We start from the raw sequence: 23,426 nt of genomic DNA, 5'->3' as shown, positions 1-23,426 counted from the left end.
TTGGGAATGCGGTCTTTCCGGGGTGCCGTGGTTAGGGAGCCCGGGCTGTGCTGGGTCTGAGCTTTGGGGGATTGAGCGTTCCTCTGGGCGCTGAGACCGGGGGTCCTCCGGGTTATCGGACTTGGGGTCCCTGGAGGCTGACAGGCCTGGGGGCCTCTCGGGAGGACACCCCGGGTCTTCGGCTGGGGGGTTGAAGGCCGGCGGCAAAGGGGTTCCCACCCGAGGCCCCGGTTTTCCTGTCCGTCTCCCGGCCGCGCTGCGCACCTGCCGGAGGTCCCCTCAAACCCTCGCTCCTGGACGCGCGCTCCCGCCCTCAGGCGGTGTGAGGCGGGGCGAGGGGAAGCTTCCCGCCTCCAGAGCGTCAGCGCCAGCCGCCAATCAGTGCTGCTGTCACGGTGCCCGGCCCGCCAATGGGCGGTCAGAAACGCGGAAAGGGCGGGGCGCCGGGTGGAGCCTTCCTGCCAGTCAAGGGCAGAATGCTGTGGAAAGAGCCCGCCTCCCCCCAAGCCCCCCCCCCCGTGGTGATTGGCTGCCCTGGGTCCTGCGAGTGTCCATCAAGAAGCCTTCAGCCATGGCGCCGCTGGGCGGTGTCCAGGGCTTGGATTCCCGCAGCGTCGCGGAGGGACCCTGGGAGCGGTGAGTCCCAAGCCCGGGCAGGTGTTGGGCTGACGCGGCCTTCCTGCCGCCTGACCGAGTCTGTGTTCCTCACGACGGTATTTAGGTCCCGGACTGTCTTCCAGGCGCATGTGTTTGCTTCCTTAGCGAGAGGACCAGGCGGTAGGCGGGGAGTTGCCTTCTGGGAAACAGGGATTCCCACTAGACCAGCGGTTCTCAACCTGTGGGTTGCGACCCCTTTGGGGGTCGAACGACCCTTTCTCTGGGGTCGCCTAAGACCATCGGAAAACACATATATAATTACATATTTTTTTTGTGATTTATCACTATGCTTTAATGATGTTCAGTTTGTAACAATGAAAATACATGCTGCATATCAGATATTTATATGACGATTCATAACAGTAGCAATATGACAGTTATGAAGTTGCAACGAAGATAATTTTATGGTTGGGGGTCAGGAAAACATGAAGTGTATTAAAGGGTCGCGGCATTAGGAAGGTTGAGAACCACTGCCTCAAAGGAAGCTGTCAGGGAATTCCTTTGCAAAAAACGATCCTCTGCGTCCCTCTTGTGGCCATTCAAAGAATAACACCTTGTGCTTCTATCTGTGGTGCTGAAATGTTAGCTAATGTCCTGTGAATTTGATGAAAAATTCTACCCCAAAACCCACAAACAAACAACTGTGGGCAGAGCTCAAGAGATTTATCTCAGTGCTGTGGCCGAAGCAACGCTGTGAGCACACTCCAGCGAACAGGCTTCCTTGGCACACCAGGAAGTGGCAACGCCTGCCTGACAAATCTCCAAGAGTCACCTACTCTTAGCCACGACCCTCATGCCCATTTGATAACATAGCAAGCGTGTCCCTATTGCATTGGCAGCTCATCCCTTTATATACGGCTGTAACAAGGGAGATAATGTGTTTACTTCCTCAATAAACTTAGATCTGTGTCTCTGAACCTGGTCTCCGGAGTCGTGCATGCAGACGCCCCAGCGCGTTGGGCTCCGTCGTCCTCACCCCCGAGGGAACCCCTGTTCCAAACAACAACAACAACAACAATAATTCACAGAAAACCCTACAAAATCATTGAGGCTGTCCAGGGTGCAATTATTTCTTCCCTGGATGGACTGAAGTCACGGGTCTGGCTTTTTCACCCCTTCCTGTCACAGCCCTGCAAAGGGAGGCCTTGGCTGCTGCAGTGACATGGGGAACCTGTGCGTTCAGTAATTCGGTCCGTAACCTAGAGGCTGCCATTATTGATGCAATCAGTACCAGGGAGGCTGTCATTGTTGATGGCACCTCCAGATGCAGGGTTATCATGGGAACGTGTTCATAGTGTGAAAAAATATTCAACTTAAACTTTTGTGTTGAAACCCAGTGTGTTTTTAAAAAATATATTTTTATTGATTTCAGAGATGAACGGAGAGGGAGAGAGATGGAAACATCAATAATAACAATGATGAGACAGAATCATGGATCAGCTGCCTCCTGTATCCCCCTCTTCCCACTAGGGATCAAACCCACAACCGGGCGTGTGCCCTGACTGGGAATCGAACCAGGGACCCTTCAATTCATGGCTGACACTCTCTCCACTGAGGCACACTGGTCAGGGCCACAGTGGGTTTTTTAGAAAGATACATTTCTACTATTTCAGAAAGGAAGAGAGAAAGATCAATGATGAGTGATCATCCTAGATTGGCTGCCTTCTGCCAGAAGAAAGAGTGACATTTATTCTCATCTGCTAAGCAGAAGGAATAGGCCCTGGCCAGTGTTGTTCACTGGTTAGACCTTCGGATGCCCAGGGAAGGGTCGCTGGTTGGATTCCTGGTCCAGAGCACATACCTGGGATGCAGGTTTTATGGCCAGCCCTGGTCTGGGCTCCTGTGGGAGCCAAAGATCCATGTGTCTGTTGCATATTCATGTTTGCTTTTTTGTTTCTTCTCTATCCCCTCCCTCCCTCCCTCTGTCTGTAAAAAACATATCCTCTGGTAAGAATTAACCAAAACATAAACAAGAAAAAAGTACCAAGCAGGAAAAGATTCGGAGGGTGTGAAAAAGCAGCATACCCCTAAAGAAAGGCACCATGATGAGCAGAGCATTCAGCTCCACTGATGTTTTTCCACGCGATGTGTCTATAAGATAAAATTAAAATGTCCGAGTGTCCCTCAGCTGGCAAGGTCCTGACACAACAAGACGAGGCCATTCTAGCGGGGTCCTTGCAGGGTCTCCCAAGCCACCACATTGGGGCGAGGCTCTAGGGGGCGAGGCCGGGAAAAGCAGGGCAAAGCGAGGTGTGAGGAGGCGGGGAATGGACAGAGGAGGGTCCTGCACGTGCTCCCCTTTACTGCCTTGTGTCGCTGCTCCAAGAGTCCTCCCCACTGAGAAGATGGGAGCAGACTCACCCGGTGTTGGTGACCAAGGGACACACAGACTGAGGGACACAGAGACTGAGGGACAGACAGATAATCGAGGCCGCAGTGGCCTGGAGAGGTGACATCCGGGAACCTGTGGCCACTGTGCTGGTTCCTTTTATCCTCCCAGATGTACCTTCTCAGAGGTTTTTGACTCCAGAGCCCTAGATTCCATTTCCACAGACAGCACCTACTTCATGGTGACTCTGCCCAAGACCCAAGACCTCTCTGGACATCCATTCACACACCAGTTGTTTGGAAAGTGATCTCAAACTTATTCTATATAGTTATTGTATGCATGAAAAACAAATCAGAGCCAAGCAGTCATCTGTGTGATGTATTATACATTTGTATTATACATACATTTTATTTTAGAAAATGACATTTGTTGTACAAATTTGCCTTCCGAAGTGTAATTAAATGAGCATGTTTAAAACTTTGTATGAATGAATGTTTTACTTGGCAAAAGTTTAGAAACTTGGCAAGTATGAATGTGTATCGCTGCCCAAGGAACTGTTGGGGGTCATGTGTTGTCACCAAAGCAGAATGTTTGGTAAATGACTGGTACCCTTGTTGAGACAGCCTTCATGGTTTGCCTTTCATTCTGTTATGAACCTATAGGCAGAAGGTAGAAATAAACTTGTACTGAAGCCACAGTTCCCACTTGCTGTGATGATGGAAACAGGCCTGATGCTCAAAGCAACCTTGGAACACCAGCAAGGCAAAGGTTCTCATCCCCCTGGCATGTAATCTACCCAGCCAGGGCCGCATTGTATTTGTAGAAACGGGTCATCCAAATAGCAACACACAGCCCAGCAAGCGAGGCTCATTGATTGAGTGTTGACCTATGAACCAAGAAGTCCCCTTGATTCCTGGTAAGGGCACGCATATCACCTGATTGTTTCTCTTTAGGTCCCTGTCCCTGTGTGTCTCAGATCAAGAAGAACAGATTTAACATAAAACTGGAAACTGTCAAATCTGCTCCTATCCTCCCCACAAAAGGTATCAGATTTTACTGAAAACACCCACCACTTGTCTTTCTTAGTCATCGTGAGAATTCCAGTCCATGAATGTTCACAGTATCTCAGTTTAAAACCTGTGTGCACATCTACACCCAAACAATGGAGCATCGCATCCTGGAGAATTTTCCATTTCCTTCCAAAGGAAGTGAGACGTCTCACACTGGAAATGGAAACAAATGGTAGAAAAAGCTGGGCATGAAGAGAAAGGCTAGTCATTGCAACCTGGGAAAGATGTATTCAAGAAATCAAGGTGTGACTAGTCAAACCAGAACCTTCCTGTATGTGGAGGTTTGGGCACGGGAACACCAACATTTTTAATGTGAATGAGGACTTGCTTGTGCAAACCTTTCATTCAACCCCTGAGAGATACTCACCAGAGGTGCTGAGCCACTTGGAAATATGTGGTCTTCCAGTGTGAGGCTGGGGGTGGGGGTGGCCCCTCCTGACCTGAGGGAGAGAGCCCATTTCCCAATGTGCACAGGGCCCCTGCTTGGGCATCATCAGCTCCATGACTGTGGGCTGGCTCCTCACAAGTCAGCTGAGACCCACAGAAAACAATATCCCAACTGGCAGATTTCTCCTGGTCCTGAGGTGTGTCAGGATTGGGTTAATGTGGGAAAACACGAGTGTGAAGGTGTGGCTCAATGGTTGCTTCTGAGAGTTTCAGGTCACCCACCCATGCCCTCAGTCATTGTAGGGTATGAGGTTCCCATTATTCACATAGAAATGCCATCATTTTTTAAAATATATTTTTTATTGATATCATATAGAAAGGGAGAGGAAGGGGGGTGGAGAGAGAGAGAGAGAGAGAAACATCCATGATGACAGAGAATCATGGATCCGCTGCCTCTTGCAGGCCCCACACTGGGGATCAAGCCCACAACCCGGGCATGTGCCCTGACCAGGAATTGAACCCTGACCTCCTGGTTCATAGGTCGATACTCAAGCACTGAGCCACGCCAGCCGGGCGGGAGAGGGAAGGTCATGGTCCCAGGTCGTGGATTTGGGTGCCCCCTTCAGGAGCCCTCCTCCAGGAACAGGTGCTGAGCTTGGTCCCTCAGGCTGAGGGGTGACGGGCCCTCACTGCGTGTGCCTGCTCCCTGCATTGACGTCCGCTCTTTTGTAAGAAAAGCAGGGCCTCTGGTTGCTGTGGCCCCGTCGCCTCCCCAGACAGACGCTTACCTGCTCCCTGGAGCCTCGCTTAAGTCCCACCCATGGGCCCACAGGGTCGGTGCTCCTGGCCTCGGTGGACGTTACCTGTGAACCGGTGGCCAGGAATGACCAACACGGCCTGCCAGCTCTACTCACGCGGGTTCATGGCCCATCAGACTCCCCGTAAGAAACGTGCAGTTAAGGATTTCAGACGGGTCAGGGGAGGGTTAGACCCGCTGACCCAGGTACAAGGCCAGCACCAGGAGCTGCTGCGAGGTGGGCGTCACACACACTGTGAGGTGAGGTGCTCTGAGCAGCTCTCAGCAGGGTGGCGAGGGCCTGTGTCCTGGTCACTCTCAGTGCCGCCTGCCCAGGCTCAGTGGGAGGGGGTGGCCGGGGGGGAGGCGCATGCCTGACCCCACGCCTCCTGCTCAGGCAGCCGAGTCCACGCAGAGCAGTGGGTCTGCTCGAGTTCTGAACTGGCTCCCGGGCCCCACGCCCTCTGCCTCCCTTGTCACCTCAAGGCCTGGCAGATGCTGTTCACCGAGAGACTAGCTCTCTATCCACCCTGAGCCACATGCGCCGGTGCTGACCTAATTGTGAATGACACTCCAAAGGCTGGGTCATCCTCCCCCTTCATAGATTGGAAAGAGACACAGAGACGTTGGGGGTCTTGCCTTAGGTCACACAGTAGTGAGGGCAGAGCTGAGACTCTAACACTTGTGGACAGACCTGGCGCCCACATGCTGTGCCCCAGGTGAGATGCCAACGTTACACAGGCAGCAAGATGGGTGAGGGCGACCAGTGCCCAGACTGAGGCAGCACAGGTGCATGCACTGGCACACGGGCACACACACACACATACACACACATACGCACGCGTGCACACACACGCGCTCACACGCCCTCCCTGGCTTTCACCTCTGAGGCTACAGCGGTCGGAGGAATCAGGGAGGAGCCAGGAGAAGCCAAGGGGTTGGTGGGGGCGATTCCCGTTCCTGGTGAGTCTGTCTCAATCCCTCTCCCTGGCAGGAACCTCACTGGACTGACGCCAGATTCCGCCTTCCCGGGTTCAGGTCTGTGGCTGAGGGTTCTCTGAGGCCCTCCTGGAACTCTGCTTTCAGTGGTAATGGGGATGAGGCATGTCGGCTTCAGGTTTGTATGGACACAAACTTTATTAAATCGAGGCCAAAAAAACAGCATGAGGGACATTGGTGTTGACATCCAGGCAGCACTTAAGGAACTGTTTGTCTATTGCCTCTCCTCATAAAAGTGGAGGATGTTTGACCAGTTACTTCTGTACTAATTATAATCTTGGGGAGGGAAATGGGCCAGCAGGCTTCCTCTGAAGCCCCTCAGAGCTGGGATATGAGGTATGTGGTGCCTACACTTGACCTATAGCTGCTGAGGTGCGATTGAGAGCTAACGAGTCACTCACCTTCCCTGCAAACACCAGACTTCTCCCCTGGGTGTGTCCTCTGGTGTCTGATGAGGTGTGACTTCTGTGTAAAGTCTCTCCCACACTCCCTGCACACATAGGGCTTCTCCCCTGAATGTGTATATATAATTCACTAAGATATCTAGTTATCTAAATGCTGAAAATTTAATGGTTTTCACATAAAAATGATACAATTATTTTATTTTGCTTATATACATGAGAGAACAATATGGAAATAGTCAGGAATATACGGGGGAAAGGATTTAATTTAATTTCACATTAAATAGATTTTCAAATATATCTGCAAACCAGATAATCAAAGCAACGTGGTCCTGCCACAGTAATCCACAGGCAGAGCAGGAGAACAGAGCAGTGTGTATTTACACGTCCATATCTTTCTCTGTATCTATGTATGTGGCTACCCACATACCTTGTTGTTTTTGTTCATCCTCGCCTGAGGATATTTTTTTCCATTGCTTTTAAGAGAGAGCGAAACCTATTTGAGAAACAAATTAGTTGGTTGCCTCCCAAACACACCCCAACTGGGGGCAGAAATCAAACCTGCTACCCAGGTAGGTGCTCGTTATCAGGAATTGAACTCAAGACCTTTTGGAGGGTAGGCCAATGCTGTAAACACTGAGGACAGCAGCCAGGGCTATCCAGGTATCCTTATATTTCTTTCTTTCTATCTATCATCTATCTATCTATATCTATCTATCATCTATCTATCTATCTATCTATCATCTATCTATCTATCTATCTATCTATCTATCTATATCTATCTATCATCTATCTATCTATCTATCTATCTATCTATCTATCTATCTATCATCTATCTATCTATCTATCATCTATCTATCATCTATCTATCTATCTATCATCTATCTATCTATCATCTATCTATCTATCTATCTATCTATCATCTATCTATCTATCTATCATCTATCTATCTATCTATCTATCTATCATCTATCTATCTATATCTATCTATCATCTATCTATCTATCTATCTATCATCTATCTATCTATCTATCTATCTATCATCTATCTATCTATCTATCTATCTATCTATCATCTATCTATCTATCTATCATCTATCTATCTATCTATCTATCTATCTATCTATCATCTATCTATCTATATCTATCTATCATCTATCTATCTATCTATCTATCTATCTATCTATCTATCTATCATCTATCTATCCCTTCATTCATAAATCCACTCATCCATCCACCAACCCTGAAAGCTAAATAGGAGATTCACTTGAACCTGGAACAAAAGGAAGGAATTTAGGATTTTCCAAGAACAAATGCAGACACTACTTGGAGCAGCAGTGCTCCAAATTATAAAACATTTATTCCATGCAGGCCCTCGTTCAAATGAAACAGCTAAACTTAGAAAATATAATTTTATTTGAAATTAGTAAGAAAGTCTCCTAGAGATGTGAGTTAAATATACATGTATAAATATTGCCTGGTACATGATGCTGCCCACTGTCACGTAAAGAATGGCAACTCCTTTCTCACACCCGATGTAGTGTAAGAGTCCAGAGGTAGAGTTCTTGCAGAGAATGTAGGACTCACAGGCTCATGGTGGCCCCCGACCACCCCTGGCAGACAGAAAATGAGGAAAGCAAAACTTATTTCTTCACAAATACGCAGTCCAGTGCAGTGTGCTCCTCACAGCTGCCCAGTCATCTGTTTGTTTCAAGATCCTTCATTGCTTGGGGCTCCTAGAGGGAGTGGTACTGATGGTGTAGGGTAGTGATGGCGAACCTATGACACACGTGTCAGATGTGACAGGCGAACTCATTCTTTTGGTTGATTTTTCTTTGTTAAATGGCATTTAAATATACAAAATAAATATCAAAAATATGTCTTTGTTTTACTATGGTTGCAAATATCAAAAAATTTCTATATGCAACATGGCCCCAGAGTTAAGTTAGGGTTTTTCAAACTGCTGGCATGCCGAGCTCAAAAGGCTCACCATCACTGGTGTAGGGGAACCCAATACAGGCTCAGATATAGTTCTTCTCCCAGCAGGAACCTCTCTTCCCAGGTGTGTGGACCTGATATTGAGAGTTCTGTCCCAATTCCCCGCTTGCCAACCCATCCTACTCTGTATTGAGGAGGAGGAGGAGGGGAAAGGAAGGAAGTAAAGCAACAAACAGGGACAGGGAGAAGAGCCCTGCACTATACATAGATGCCCAAGACTTCCGTTGGAAAGTTCTCTGTCCGGCCACCTAGGAAGGAACAAAGCTCAGTTGGAGTCTGAGTCAGAGGTGTCCCCCGAGGAGGAGGAGCTGGAGCTGCTGGCATCTTCATCGCTACTGCTGGAGTCTGAGGAGCTTGCTGCTGCCTGCCTTTCCCCCATGTTCCTTCTTTTCTTCAGCTCCCCGTGAGGAATGAGAACAGTCCCCATTTGTCTCTGAAGACGCCATCCCAGGAGCCGGTGGCCCCTGCTGTTTAAAACAGCTGGCAGCCTTAGTGCCAAAGCACTCGCTCTGCTTTGTGGAGAGAATGTGTCTGTTAGAGAAGCTTTCATAAGGAATGAGCTCCATTGCTCTTGGCCATGAGTTCAATGTGAATAAATAAACAATAGATGTTAGCTAAGATGTCTTTATTTATTTATTTGTGATGAATCACTATGCTTTCATTATGTTCAATTTGTAACAACATGAGGCACTGTATTAAAGGGTCGCAGCATTAGGAAGGTTGAGACCACTGGTCTAAGGTTTATTTCGACCTCAACTGCTGGCCCCTACCCAGCCTGGCCCTGTTCCGGGCTTGGGCAGGAGGCAACCGACTGATGTGTTTCTCTCCCATCGATTCTTTCTTTCTTTCCCTCTCCCCCCCACTCTCTCTAAACATCAAATATCCTCGGGTGAGGATTAAAAAAACAAACCAAGGTGGGTAACTTGGTCAGATCTTCAAAGTGCGTGCCAGCCCGTCCTCCCAGGGGGTCAGGACCGGATTCTGGAGAGCATCTCCAGGAAGGCCTGCGGCGATGGTGCCTCCGCATTCCGGAAGGTGTTCTGGACTCTGACGAACAGGCTGAAGGCTCTCTCCTGCAGACACAGGAACCCGAAGCGGTTCTCATCGAACAGGGTGACGACGATGCCAGTGCTGGACTCGGTGAAGCCATTATAGATAGAAGTGATCACGCCATAGAAACACATCCGGCAGGTTCGGGGGTAGTTCTGGTCCGTTGAGCGCACGCCCTCAGGCAGAACAAACGGGACAGGCGGCTCCTCCGCAGGGGCAGCCCCGGACTCCCCGGCGCTGGGCTGGGCAGGGCTCTGCCCGCCATGGCCCTCGCTTTCCTCAGTCCCGTCTTCTTGCTGCTGCTGCTGCTGCTCCCGGAGCACCTGCTCGTCCATCTCCCGGACCACGCGGGAGAGCTCGTCGACGTCCCCGAAGATCTCGCCACCTTGCATCTCGATGCGGCGCAGGAGGTGGATCTGCAACGTCGGGAATAAGGTTCCCGTGATGGGCGTGAGCCTGGCACACTTCCCGTGGAAGCTGAGCACGGCGATGAGGCCATAGTGATCGGGTTTGCGTTGGAAGAGGCCTGGCCTGATGAGGTTGTCCGGGCGGCTGGGCGGGAGGTAGAGGCGGCGGTAGGTCCGGCAGTCATACCGCTGTCTGTCCTCCGGCACCAGAATCTGCCCCCACTTCTCCAGAAGCCGCGTCGGTAAATCCTTCAGGTGGTCTGTCTTCTGGCACCGGGTGCGGAGCCTGTCCTTCCGAATCTGCAGGCGGCGACAGTGGGGCCTGCGGTGGCGGCCTTCCATGCACTCCACCGTGGCTGATTTCGTCTCCGTCAGGCGGATTCGGAACGCGGGCTTGAACCTCATCGTGCCGTCCACACGGGTGTGAGGACAAGGCCTGTCCGTCCACGCAGTGATGCCTAAGCCGTCCACCGCGACATACAGCAGTGTTTTAAGGCCCTCAGCATCTCGCTGCCACAATCCCAAAATGTGTCTGTATGGGTGGAGCAGCTTCCCATAGCCTTCTCGGTAAGACGTACCTACCGCTTCCAGATTCTGCAAGGTTTCACAAACGCCAAACTCCTCCCTGCAGCGCCGTCTCCAGATGCTGTCGGTGTGCAGGATGTGGCGGAATTTGGTGCAGGCCTGGGCCAGGCTGGCCAGGTCGGTGCCGGGGAGCGAGGCAAAGATCTCCATCAGCAACTCCACAGGCAGGTCATGCAGTGAGCAGTGCGGGGGCGGCCTGGGGCTCGCGATTCCTCCACTCCCCGCGCAGCAGCGCGCTGCGGCGTCCGCCTCGAGGTGCTTTTCTGCCGGGGCCGGCTTGCCCTCGGACGCTGCCGTCTCACCTGGGTCCTGGGGCTCCTGAGGACACGAACATCCCCGCGAAGAGCCCAAGCCGCAGAGGCAAGCGCACTCCTCCATCCTCCTAGCTGAACAGCCAGCACAGAGAATGTGGCTCCTCCTCCTCCTCCTCCTCCTCCTCCTCCTCCTCCTCCTCCTCCTCCTCCTCCTCCTCCGCAGGCTTTTAAGCTGACTGGGTCCGCCCTAAAGTCCAGCCACGCCCCCCAGGGCCTAGCCACGCCCCCTCAGAGAGGAGCCAATTGTAGGACTTTAAACCCATACCCATTAACAGTCACCTCCCTTTCCCAGTGCCCCCTCCCTGTCCTCCCGCCCTAGCCCCAGGCAGTCACTAATCTGCTTTCTGTAGGGAGATGCCTCCAGGGATATGCCTATGGGGGGGTGGGGGAGGGACATTCCACAGAAATGCAGTAAAAAAAGAAAAACACAACCGTGGTACATCTACACAAGGGAATACTACGCTGCAGTAAAAACGAAGGAATTCTTCCCATTTGCAACAGCATGGATGGAACCGGAGAGCATTATGCTAAGTGATATCAGCCAGTCAGAGAAAGATAAATACCACATGATCTCGCTCATTTGTGGAATATACAGAACAACATAGACCGATGAACAGGGATAGATCCAAAGACAGAGAAACAGCGATCAGACTATCCATCCCCAGAGGGAAAGTAGGGGAGAGTTGGGGTAAGGGGAATGATCAATCAAAAGACTTGTATGCATGCATATAAGCCAAACCAATGGACATGGACAACAGGGGGATGAGAACATGAGTGGTGGTGGTGGTGGTGGGGGCGGTGGTTACTGGGGGGATGAGGACACATTTTTAATACCTTAACCAATAAAGAAATTAAAGATTAAAAAAATAAAATAAAATAAAACATTCATGAGAATGCTTAAAAATCGGACCCCTCCGTACATTGCTGGGCGAAATGTAAAATAGCGGGGCCACATTGGAAAACCAGAGTCACCCGATGGCCCGGAAGTTCCACTTCTAGGTACATACCCAAAAGAAATGGAAACCTGTTCACACAAAATCTTTTACACAATGTTCACAGCGCCGTTATTCATAAGAGCCTCAAACTGGAAACAACCGTCATACTCATCAACTGATGAATGGGTAAACAAAACGTGGTATACCCATACACTAGAATATAGCATACATAAACCTTAAAAATGTCATGCTAAGTGAAAAAAGCCAGTCACAACTAAGATGTCTTTAAATGGAAACACACATAAACAAGATGATGTACTAACTGAAGGATGAGCAAGCTATGACCAGAGGCTGGAAGGAGGCTAGCTCTGTCTTTTGGCCAACAGTAATGTCCAGTGCTTGCTGGTAGATAGAGTTCCTGCTGTATTCTAGAACAGGAAGGGGATTTACTGTCAGTATGTCATACCTGTCATTTTAGTCAGAAAGTAATTTGTTTTTAGAATGCAATGAAAAATCTATACTTGCAGATCATAAAATTAATGGATCATGCAATAGAAATATGAATAATTTTATGAAGAGCTTCTTTATGGCAAAGAAAATTAAAGAGCAAAGAAACAGGAAAAGATGCTCCTCTAATTACCAGTGGGAAGAAAACAATTGTGTTCACAAGAATCATTTTTTACACATGAGATTGACGACATTTTTGGAAATTTGATAAAAGTACCCAAGTATTGGATAATGTGTGATTTCTTTTCAGTGGTGGAAAGGGAAAGTAATTGGATTTTTAGGGAGTGTTCCCTGTGGGTCTACTCCAGGGACTATATTGAAGTGTAAATACATTAGATTACAGGGGCGATGAACCATTTTTCTGCCAAGGGCCATTTGGATATTTATTACATCATTTGAGGGCCATACAAAACGAAATGCAATTATTGACAATTAGGCTGCTGCAATTTGGTCAAACCTTTAAATGACCCTTATGCCTTGGGAGGACCAGACCAAATGATTTTGGGGGCCTTAGATGGACCTGAGGCAGGACGTTCCCTACCTCCATAGGATCACTTTAAGCAATGGCTGGCAGTCACCAAAAACTCAATAAATATTACTAAATGAATCTTAGATATTGTTGAGCATCTGTCCACTGTGATAGCATTTATGTCTTATTTATTTTATTCTTATTGTAGAGAGAAAGGGAGAGGAAGAGAGACATAGAAACAGCAATGATGAAAGAGAATCACTGAATTGCTGCCTCCTGCAAGCCCCACACTGGGGATCGAGCCTGCAAGGTGGCCCTATACCCTGACCTGGTCGCTCAAGCACTGAGCCACGTCAGCAAAACAGCATTTATGTTTTAGGTGCATCTTTCAGACAGTTGTTTTCAGAAGCAAAGCCTGGATGTTGTGGAAAGAATGAAGCCAATGCAGAAGGACAGGTACCAGAAGCTGTAGGCCCCACTCTGAGAGAGTTCCTGTTAGACAAGACAACTTCATTGGTCGGAAGCCAGTCCATCCTTGCTGCCTGACACAGTCACTGCAGGAAAGAAACATCTGCACAGCATATGTTTCAAGGGACCTGGCGTATATGGCATAGTGTTCTTCATATGTTTGCTCCCCTTCTTAGTGCTATGTGTTTTAACCAGGGTCACCTCTCTGAGAAAGGCTGTTACCCCAGGTGGGAATTTTTCCCTGGAGTTAGGGATTAACAAGACTAAGGAAGGGAATAAATCAGTAAAACTCCTTAACTAAGTGCCAGGCAGGTAGTTAATCACCTCAGCTGTGAACAATCACGCTTAAGCTACATAATCTTTACTTCAGATAATCTCCTTCAGTTACTTTCTTGTAGCTGAACAGAACAGTATAGTAGTGACCTTGGGATGGAGATAACAAACGCCCTAACCATTGGAATAGAATGGATAGGATTAAAATCAAGTGGTATCAACACAGATGTAACGGGAGAATAAAGAGAGAACCTGGCTAGAGAACCTGGCTAGAGAAGCTGGCTGTGCTGATCATCTGAACGCTGTCTCCGTGTCAGTCTTTCTTCGCTGGTGCTGTCCACACCGTTGGGAACCCCTGGACCTGCTGGGGCTGGACCCCACCATTCATCTTCCCACTACTGACTAAACGTGGGTGAAAAGAGAACAGAAATCATTGTCCTCTGACTTTGGAAATCTTGTTGAACCTTCAAACTTGCAATGTCAAGGGTCCCAAGTCCGCCACCTCCAGCAGAAATGTCGAGTGGCCCTGTAGCTGAGAGCTGGTGCCACACTGAGATCAAGGTAGTGAAATTCTCCCACATGTGGACCATCGGTAACTTTAGCTTTTGCTGGCAGGAAGTGGGTGACGTCGTTCAAAGTACAACCTTTTCATCAGAAGCCATTGATCAACTGATATGGCGTTTGAGACTATACCCGAAAGGGCTAGATAAAGTAAGCAAAGATTATCTGTCACTTTACTTGTCTCTGGTCAGTTCTCCAAAGTGTATATTTTTGGCAAAATTCAAACTCTCCATCCTGAATTACAAGAAAGAAGAAATCAAATCTTTGGAGAGTCACCGGGTATATAGCTTTGTACAAGGCAAATCCTGGGGGATTCGAGAAATTCATCCGTAGAGATGTTCTTTTGGATGAAGACAATAGTCTTCTCCCTGATGACAAGCTGGCCCTCTTCTTTGAGGTGAGTGTGGTGCAAGATTTCGTCACCATTTCTGGCCAGAGCACCACGAAGATGGTGAAGGTTCCTGAGTGCCAGGTGGTCCATGCACTAGGAGGACTTTGGGAAAATTCATGGTTCACAGACTGTTGTTTTTGTGTTGCTGGCCAGGAATTCCAGGCTCACAAAAGCTATCTTAGCAGCTCGTTCCCCAGTGTTTAGGGCCATGTTTGCACATGCAATGGAGGAGAGCAACAAGAGTTGGGTTGAAATCATTGACACGGAGCCTGGAGTTTTTAAGGAAATGATGTGCTTCATTTACACGGGGAAGGCTCCGAACCTGGACAAAGTGGCTGATGGTTTGCTGGCAGCTGCTGACAAGTATGCCCTGGAGCGTTTGAAGGTCATGTGTGAGGAAGCCCTCTGCAGACACCTCTCTGAGGAGGATGCTGCAGAAATGCTTACCTTGGCTGACCTCCACAGAGCAGATCAACTGAAACCTCAGGCAGTGGATTTCATCAACTCTCATGCTGAGGATGTCTTGGAGAGTGAAGAGTGGCAGGCCATGGTGGGGTCCCATCCCCACTTGGTGGCTGCAAACAGCCCTCAGTTTCTCACCTAGAATGGCCACACCGTCATGGGGTGAGGGCCCCCATTGGGGGACTTGGCCAACCTGCAAACAGCCATCAGCCCCTCACCCAGCCTGTCCAGGCACCCCAGCAGGACCCGCACCCTGAAGGGGGTGTGGTCAGCCTGAAAACGGCCCACAGCCCCTCCCCCAGGCTGGACAGGCACCCCAGCGGGGACCCCCACCTTGAAGGGGCTGTGGCCAGCCTGCAAACAACCATCAGTCACTTACCCAGGCTGGCCAGACACCGCAGCAGGAACCCCCTCCCTGAAGGGGGTGTCGCCAGCCTGAAGATGACCATCAACCCCTCATACAGACTTTCCAGGCACTCCAGTGGGATGCCCACCCTGATCCAGGACACCCTTCAGGGCAAACCAGCTGGCCCCTAACCCAGCCTCTATCCTATATAATAAAAGGGTAATATGCAAATTGACCTTAACAGCAGAGTGACTGGGAATCACTGGTCACTATGATACACACTGACCACCAGGGTAAAGATGCTCAATGCAGGAGCTGCCCCCTGGTGGTCAGTGCACTCCCACAGGGGGAGCTCTGCTCAGCCACAAGCTAGGCTGCCAGCTGCCAGCACAGCGGTGGTGGTGGGAGCCTCTCCCTTCTCCTCAGCAGCGCGGAGGATGTCCAAATGGTGCTAAGCCTGCTCCCTGCTGGGAAGTGGACATCCTCCGAGGGCTCCAGGGCTGCCAGAGGGATGTCTGACTGCCTGCTTAGGCCCAATCCCCCGGGGAGCAGGCCTAAGCCAGCAGGTAGACATTCCCCGAGGAGTCCCAGACTGCGAGAGGGCACAGGCCAAGCCTAGGGACCCTCCCAAGTGCACAAATGTTTGTGCAGCGGGCCTCTAGTAGTGTATATTTACACGTTTGTTTCATTCTATGTATCTATGTATCTATCCACATACCTCTTTTTGTTGTTTTTGTTAATCCCCACCGGAGGATATTTTTCCATTGCTTTTAAGAGAGAGAGAAACCTATGTGAGAGACAAAGTAGTCGGTTGCCACCCAAACACACCCCAACTGGGTGCAGGGATCGAACCTGCTACCCAGGTCGGTGCTCGTGATCAGGAATTGAACTCAAGACCCTTTGGAGGGTAGGCCAATGCTGTAAACACTGAGGACAGCAGCCAGGGCGACACAGGTACCTTTATATTTCTATCTACCTCTATCTATCTATCTATCTATCTATCTATCTATCTATCTATCTACGTGTCTATGCATCTATCTATCATCTATCTATCTATCTATCTATCTATCTATGTGTCTATGCATCTATCTATCATCTATCTATCTATCTATCTATCTATCTATCTATCTACGTGTCTATGCATCTATCTATCTATCTATCTATCTATCTATCTATCTATCTATGTGTCTATGCATCTATCTATCACCTATCTATCTATCTATCTATCTATCTATCTATCTATCTATGTGTCTATGCATCTATCTATCATCTATCTATCTATCTATCTATCTATCTATCTATGTGTCTATGCATCTATCTATCATCTATCTATCTATCTATCTATCTATCTATCTATCTATCTATGTGTCTATGCATCTATCTATCATCTATCTATCTATCTATCTATCTATCTATCTATCTATCTATGTGTCTATGCATCTATCTATCATCTATCTATCTATCTATCTATCTATCTACATATCTACGTGTCTATGCATCTATCTATCATCTATCTATCTATCTATCTATCTATCTATCTATCTATCTATCTATGTGTCTATGCATCTATCTATCATCTATCTATCTATCTATCTATCTATCTATCTATCTATGTGTCTATGCATCTATCTATCATCTATCTATCTATCTATCTATCTATCTATCTATCTATCTATCTATGTGTCTATGCATCTATCTATCATCTATCTATCTATCTATCTATCTATCTATCTATGTGTCTATGCATCTATCTATCATCTATCTATCTATCTATCTATCTATCTATCTATCTACGTGTCTATGCATCTATCTATCATCTATCTATCTATCTATCTATCTATCTATCTATCTATGTGTCTATGCATCTATCTATCATCTATCTATCTATCTATCTATCTATCTATCTATCTATGTGTCTATGCATCTATCTATCATCTATCTATCATCTATCTATCTATCTATCTATCTATCTATCTATCTATCTATCTATCTTTCTATCTATCTATCCCTTTATTCATACATCCACTGATACATCCATCAACCCTGAAAGCTAACTAGGAGATTCACTTGAACCTGGAACAAAAGGAAGGATTTTCCAAGAACAAATGCAGACACTACTTGGAGCAGCAGTGCTCCAAATTATAAAACATTTATTCCATGCAGGCCCTCGTTCAAATAAAACAGCTAAACTTAGAAAATATTATTTTATTTGAAATTAGGAAGTCTCATAGAGATGTCAGAGTTAAATATACATGTCTGAATATCGCCTGCTACATGATGCTTCCCACTGTCACCTAAAGAATGGCAACTCCTTTCTCACATCCGATGTAGTGTAAGAGTCCAGAGGTAGAGTTCTTGCAGAGAATGTAGGAGTCACAGGCTCATGGTGGCCCCCGACCACCCCTGGCAGACAGAAAATGAGGAAAGGAAAACTTCTTTCTTCAGAAATATGCAGTCCAGTGCAGTGTGCTCCTCACATCTGCCCAATCATGTCACCATTTGTTTCAAAATCATTCATGACTTGGGGCTCCTAGGGAGAGTGGTACTGATGGTGTCGGGGTACCCAATCCAAGGCACATATATTTCTTCTCCCAGGAGAATTCTCTCCTCAGAGGTCGTGGACCTGATATTGAGACTACTGTCCTGATTCCCTGCTTCCCAATGCATCATACTCTGTATTGAGGAGGAGGAGGAGGAGGAGGAGGAGGAGGAGGAGAAAGGAAGGAAGCAGCAAAGCAATAAACAGGGACAGGGAGAAGAGTCCTTCAAAGTACATAGATGGCAAAGTCTTCAATTGGGACGTTGTCTGTCCCACCATCCAGGAATGAACACATCTGAGTTGGAGTCTGAGTCAGAGGTGTCCCCGAGGAAGATGAGCCAGAGCTGTTGGCGTCTTCATCGCTACTGCTGGAGTCTGAGGAGCTGCTGCTTTCTGCCTTTCCCCCATGTTCCTTCTTTTCTTCAGCTCCCCCTGAGGAATGAGAATAGTCCCCATTTGTCTCTAAAGATGCCATCCTGGGAGCCTGTAGCCCCTACTCCCGTGCAAGCCCTCCTTGCAGAGTCCTTGCTGATGGAGACTGCACATCTGTGCTGATGATCTTGGGGCCAGGCCCCTCTTCGCATGTTCATGTTCTTACACTTCCCAGAGGTCCTCTCTGTGTAGGCAGCGTACTCTTCAGGAGACAGACTCTTGAGCCAGTGCTCCAGGTCCACCTTGTACTGTTTGTGCAGCTCCTCAGCCTGCTTCCTATCCTTTTGTGTTGAAACCCATTGTGTTTTTTAAAAATATATTTTTATTGAATTCAGAGATGAAGGGAGAAGGAGAGAGATGGAAACATCAATGATGAGAGAGAATCACGGATCAGCTGCCTTCGGTATGCCCCCCTCCCCAATGGGGATGGAGCGTGCAACCTGGGCATGTGCCCGAACTGGGAATCGAACCAGGGACCCTTCCATGTGCAGGCTGACACTCTCCACACTGAAGCACACTGGCCAGGGCCACAGTGGTTTTTTTAGAAATATACATTTCTACTATTTCAGAAAAGAAGAGAGAAAGATCAATGATGAGTGATCATCCTAGATTGGCTGCCTTCTGCCAGAAGAAAGAATGACATGTGTTGTCATCTGCTAAGCGGAAGGAATAGGCCCTAGCCAGCGTTGTTTGCTGGTTCGACCTTCGATGGCCAGGGAAGGGTCGCTGGTGGGATTCCTGGTCCAGAGCACATACCTGGGATGCAGGTTTCATGGCCAGCCCCGGTCTGGGCTCCTGTGGGAGCCAAAGATCCATGTGTCTCTTGCATATTCATGTTTGCTTTTTTGTTTCTTGTCTCTCCTCTCCCCTCCTTATCTCCCTCCCTCCCTCCCTCAGTCCCTCCCTCCCTCCCTCTGTCCCTCTCTCTGTAAAAAACATCTCCTCTGGTCAGAATTAACGAAAACATAAACAAGAAAGTAGTACAAAGAAGGAAAAGATTTGGAGGGTGTGAAAAAGCAGCATACCCCTAAAGAAAGGCACCATGATGAGCAGGGCATTCAGCTACACTGATGTTTTTCAACGCGATGTGTATATAAGATAAAAATAAAATGTCCGAGTGTCCCTCAGCTGGCAAGGTCCTGACACAACAAGACGAGGCCATTCTAGCGGGGTCCTTGCAGGGTTTCCCAAGCCACCACGTTAGGGGTGAGGCCAGGAGTATCAGGGGAAAGCGAGGTGTGAAGGAGGCAGGGAATGGACAGAGGATCCTGCACGCGCTCCCCTGTGCTGCATTGTGTCGCTGCTCCCAGAGTCACCCACACTGAGCAGATGCAAGCAGACTCACCTGGTGTCAGTGACCGAGGGACATACAGGCTGAGGGACACACAGGCCGAGGGACACAGAAACGGAGGGACAGAGATACCGAGGGACAGACAGGTAATGGAGGCCGCAGTGGCCTGGAGAGGTGACATATGGAACCTGTGGCCACTGTGCTGGTTCCTTGTATTCTTCCCGAGGTACCTTCTTCGTTGGTTTTGACTCCAGAAGCCTGGATTCCATTTCCACAGACAGCACCTACTTCATGGTGACTCTGCCCAAGACCCAAGCCCCCTTTGTACAGCCATTCACACAGCAGTGGTTTGGAAAGTGATGTCCAACTTATTGTATGTAGTTATGATATGTATGAAAAATGAATCAGAGCCAGCAGTTATCTGTGTGATGTATTCTACATTTGTATGATACATAGATTTTATTTTAGAAAATGGCATTTCTTGTCCAAAGTTGCCTTCCTAAGTGTAATTAAATGAGCATGTTAAAAACTTTGTAAGTGTGAATGTTTTACTTGGGAAATGTTTAGCAACTTAGTAAGTATTCCTGTGTACCGCTGCCCAAGGAACTTTTGGGGGTCATGTGTTGTCACCAAAGCAGAATGTTTGGTAAATGACTGGTCTCCTTGTCGAGACAGCCTGCATGGTTTAACCTTCATTCTGTGTTATGAAGCAATAGGCAGAAGGTAGAAGTAGGCTTGTCCTGATGGCACAGCTCCCACCTGCTGTGATGATGGAAACAGGCCTGATGCTCCAAGCAGCATGAGAACACCAGCAAGGTAAAGGCTCTCATCCCCCTGGCATGTAATCTACCTAGCCAGGGCCTCATTGTCTTTGTAGAAACAGGTCATCCAAATAGCAACACACAGCCCAGCAAGCGAGGCTCAATGACTGAGTGTTGACCTATGAACCAAGAAGTCACACTGATTCCTGGTAAGGGCACGCACATCCCCTGATTGTTTCTCTGTCTCCCTGTCCCTCTGTGTCAGATCCAGAAGAAGAGATTTAAACTAAAACTGGAAACTGTGAAATCTGCTCCTATTCTCCCCCCAAAAGGTACCAGATTTTACTGAAAACACCCAGCACTTGTCTTCCTTAGTCATCGTGAGAATTCCAGTCCATGAATGTTCACAGTATCTCAGTTTAAAACCTGTGTGCACATCTGCACCGAAACAGCGAGCATCCCATCCTGGAGAATTTTCCATTTCCTTCCAAAGGAAGTGAGGTGTCTCACAGTGTAAATGGAAACAAATGGTAGAGAAAGCTGGGCATGAAGATCAAGGCTAATCCTGGAATACATCCTGGACAAGATGTATTCAACAAATGAAGGCGTGACTATTCCAACCAGAACCTTCCTGTATGTGGAGGTTTGGGCATGGGGGACAGCAATCTTTTTAATGTGAATGAGGACTTGATTGTGCAAAGCTTTCCTTCACCCTCTGAGAGATGCTGACCAGAGGTGCTGGGCCACTTGGAAATGTGTGGTGTTTCAATGCGAGGCTGGGGGTGGGGGGTTGCCCCTCCTGATCTGGGCTAGAGAGCCCACCTCCCAGTGTGCACAGGGCCCCTGCTTGGGCGTCATCAGCTCCATGAGTCCAGGCTGGCTCCTCCCGAGTCCGCTGAGACGCAGAGAAAACAATATCCCAATGGGCAGATTTCCCCTGGTCCCGAGGTGCTGTGTCAGGATTGTGTTGATGTGGGAAAAGGGGAGTGTGAAGGTGTGGCTCAATGGTTGTTTCTGAGAGTTTGAGATCACCCACCGAAGCTGTCAATCATTGTAGGCAGAGAGGTTCCCATTGTTCCCATGGAAATGCCATCCTTTTTTCAATGACTCCCTTTCAATGAGTGTTCCACGTGATGATTGATGCAATTTCCTTTCCCCTCTAACAAGAAACCTTGTACAGAAGCAGCTGGTCTGAGGAATTGCGACGCTGGGACCAGCTGTAAGACATCTGTGGGGAATGCTGAAGCACCCAGCAGAGCAGAGAGGGTGACCACGTGGCTCAGGGGACATTGTCCAAAGGAGGAGATGTTTGTCTTTCAGAGCAGGTGAGCTGGGAGGCAGTGACTGGATCCCCTGTTTGTTGCACAGCCTGCAAAGGTGCTGTTGTTGTGTCAGTGCCCAGTGAGTGCCATGAGATCCTGGGTGAGAGGGAAGTGTATGAGCGACCATGAGCTATGCCAACCTTGGTCCTGCAGTTGGACTTGGCTCCCCTGGTGTGGAAGCAGGCCCAGGTCTTTGCACCTGGATTTATGTCAGCACCACAAATGGAAAGACAGACAGACAGACAGACAGGCAGACACACAAAGGCTCTCATTGAGGTTCCTGATGAGGAAGTTTCCTAATAGCCTAATGCTGTTGTCAAGATGTGAATTCGAAGGGGCATATGCCGATTCTGAATGAGTGTTTTAGAGACGGAAAGACCCAATGTTGTTCTTGTAGCCATTTTTGTATCATGTATTTCCAAAAGGGGGTGAAAAGAAGAAGAGCTGGATGCCCCCATGTTGTGATGGTGAAAGATGTGTTGTGTTTCATCAGTTTGTTTCACACACAGTCAGTGACTGTTCTGGATGGAACGGTGGTGGAGTGAGAAAGTTCATCAATGAACAAGCACTGGTTCCTGCTGGTAAAAGTTCCATTTAGGACGGGTAAAGGCGTGTAGGAAGTGGTGTCAAGAGGCGCAGGAGAGCCGAAACCGGTTTGGCTCAGTGGATAGAGCGTTGGCCTGCGGACCGAGGGGTTCCGGGTTCGATTCTGGTCCAGGGCATGTGCCTGGGTTGCGGGCACATCCCCAGTGGGAGATGTGCAGGAGGCGGCTGATCGAAGTTTCTCTCTCATCGATGTTTCTAACTGTCTATCCCTCTCCCTTCCTCTCTGTAAAAAATCATTAAAAATATATTAAAAAAAAAAAAGAAAGAAGCGCAGGAGAACATGTGTATTTGTGGTCCAGGGGGCTGGGAAGGGTTTGAAATGGCCACTTGAAAAAGTGAATGGAAGCAGTAGCCGGTGTTTGTCAATGCTAGAGCATGAGGCTGCCAGAAGTCCTCAGCACTCTGTAGTTAAAGCAGACCCCAAGGAACATACTAGTCAGGGAGGGTGCTCACTCAGTGCAGCAGTGTGTGGCGAACCCCTTGTCAGTGCTGGGAGGGAAGGGGTGCAGACCCAGAGGAATGTGTGTGTGTGTGTCTTTGTGATGGAGAGATGTGCTTGTCGTCCCTGCACGATGTGAGGGTCCTGAGTGGGCACTGAGGGCAGAGGTGCCCCTTGGTAGTGGGTGTATGAAAGTGGTGGTGGGGTATCCCGTGGCTACGTCGTTTTTGTACTGGAACCCGTATTTTTTCCCCGCCGGAACGGCAGAATGAATTCCTGGACAGAAAGTGTTATAGTAAGTGTGGAGCTGTGTTGACGACGAAGTGCAGACTGCCACATAGGGAGGGTGAAAAGGGTCCCAGTGGGTTCCTTTCCATATGTCCTGTCAAGGGTGCAGATCGTGTTGCCTGCTATTCCCTCTGCGGGTCCATATTCCCCTTGGAGTTGGTTCCTCTAGTAAGTCCTGGGCTCCAAGGGTGACCCTCCCATGGGCCCCGTGAGGTTGTCGCCCCTCATTCCCTGTGGGTGTTCCCTGTTTCCACCCTAATGCAGGGCTTCTTTGTCTTTATTGTGTAAATCTTTATCTTTGTGAGCTATTTGCATTTCGTTTGTGTTATGCAAATACGAGTGTT

General features: G+C 48.6%; 1 protein-coding gene and 1 pseudogene across 2 annotated transcripts; one reads left to right on the top strand and one right to left on the bottom strand.

Annotated features, from left to right (window-relative positions):
- Positions 1 to 9,604: 9,604 nt before the first annotated feature.
- LOC308520628 (F-box only protein 31-like) lies at positions 9,605 to 11,056 on the bottom strand (the record flags this gene model as incomplete). The annotated part of the gene is made up of 1 exon (XM_081093234.1): positions 9,605 to 11,056. One exon carries the CDS (start codon positions 11,054 to 11,056, stop codon positions 9,605 to 9,607), a length of 1,452 nt encoding a protein of 483 aa, XP_080949360.1.
- A 3,065-nt stretch (positions 11,057 to 14,121) lies between these two features.
- On the top strand, positions 14,122 to 15,200 carry LOC308519258 (speckle-type POZ protein-like; annotated as a pseudogene). Its single transcript has one exon. The product of its transcript is annotated as a speckle-type POZ protein-like (transcript).
- The last annotated feature ends 8,226 nt before the right edge of the window (positions 15,201 to 23,426 follow it).

The sequence above is a fragment of the Myotis nattereri genome, assembly GCF_964212035.1.
Source record: "Myotis nattereri genome assembly, chromosome: 5".
Taxonomy (NCBI): Eukaryota; Metazoa; Chordata; class Mammalia; order Chiroptera; family Vespertilionidae; genus Myotis; species Myotis nattereri.
This window is presented reverse-complemented; position numbering and strand designations above follow the sequence as displayed.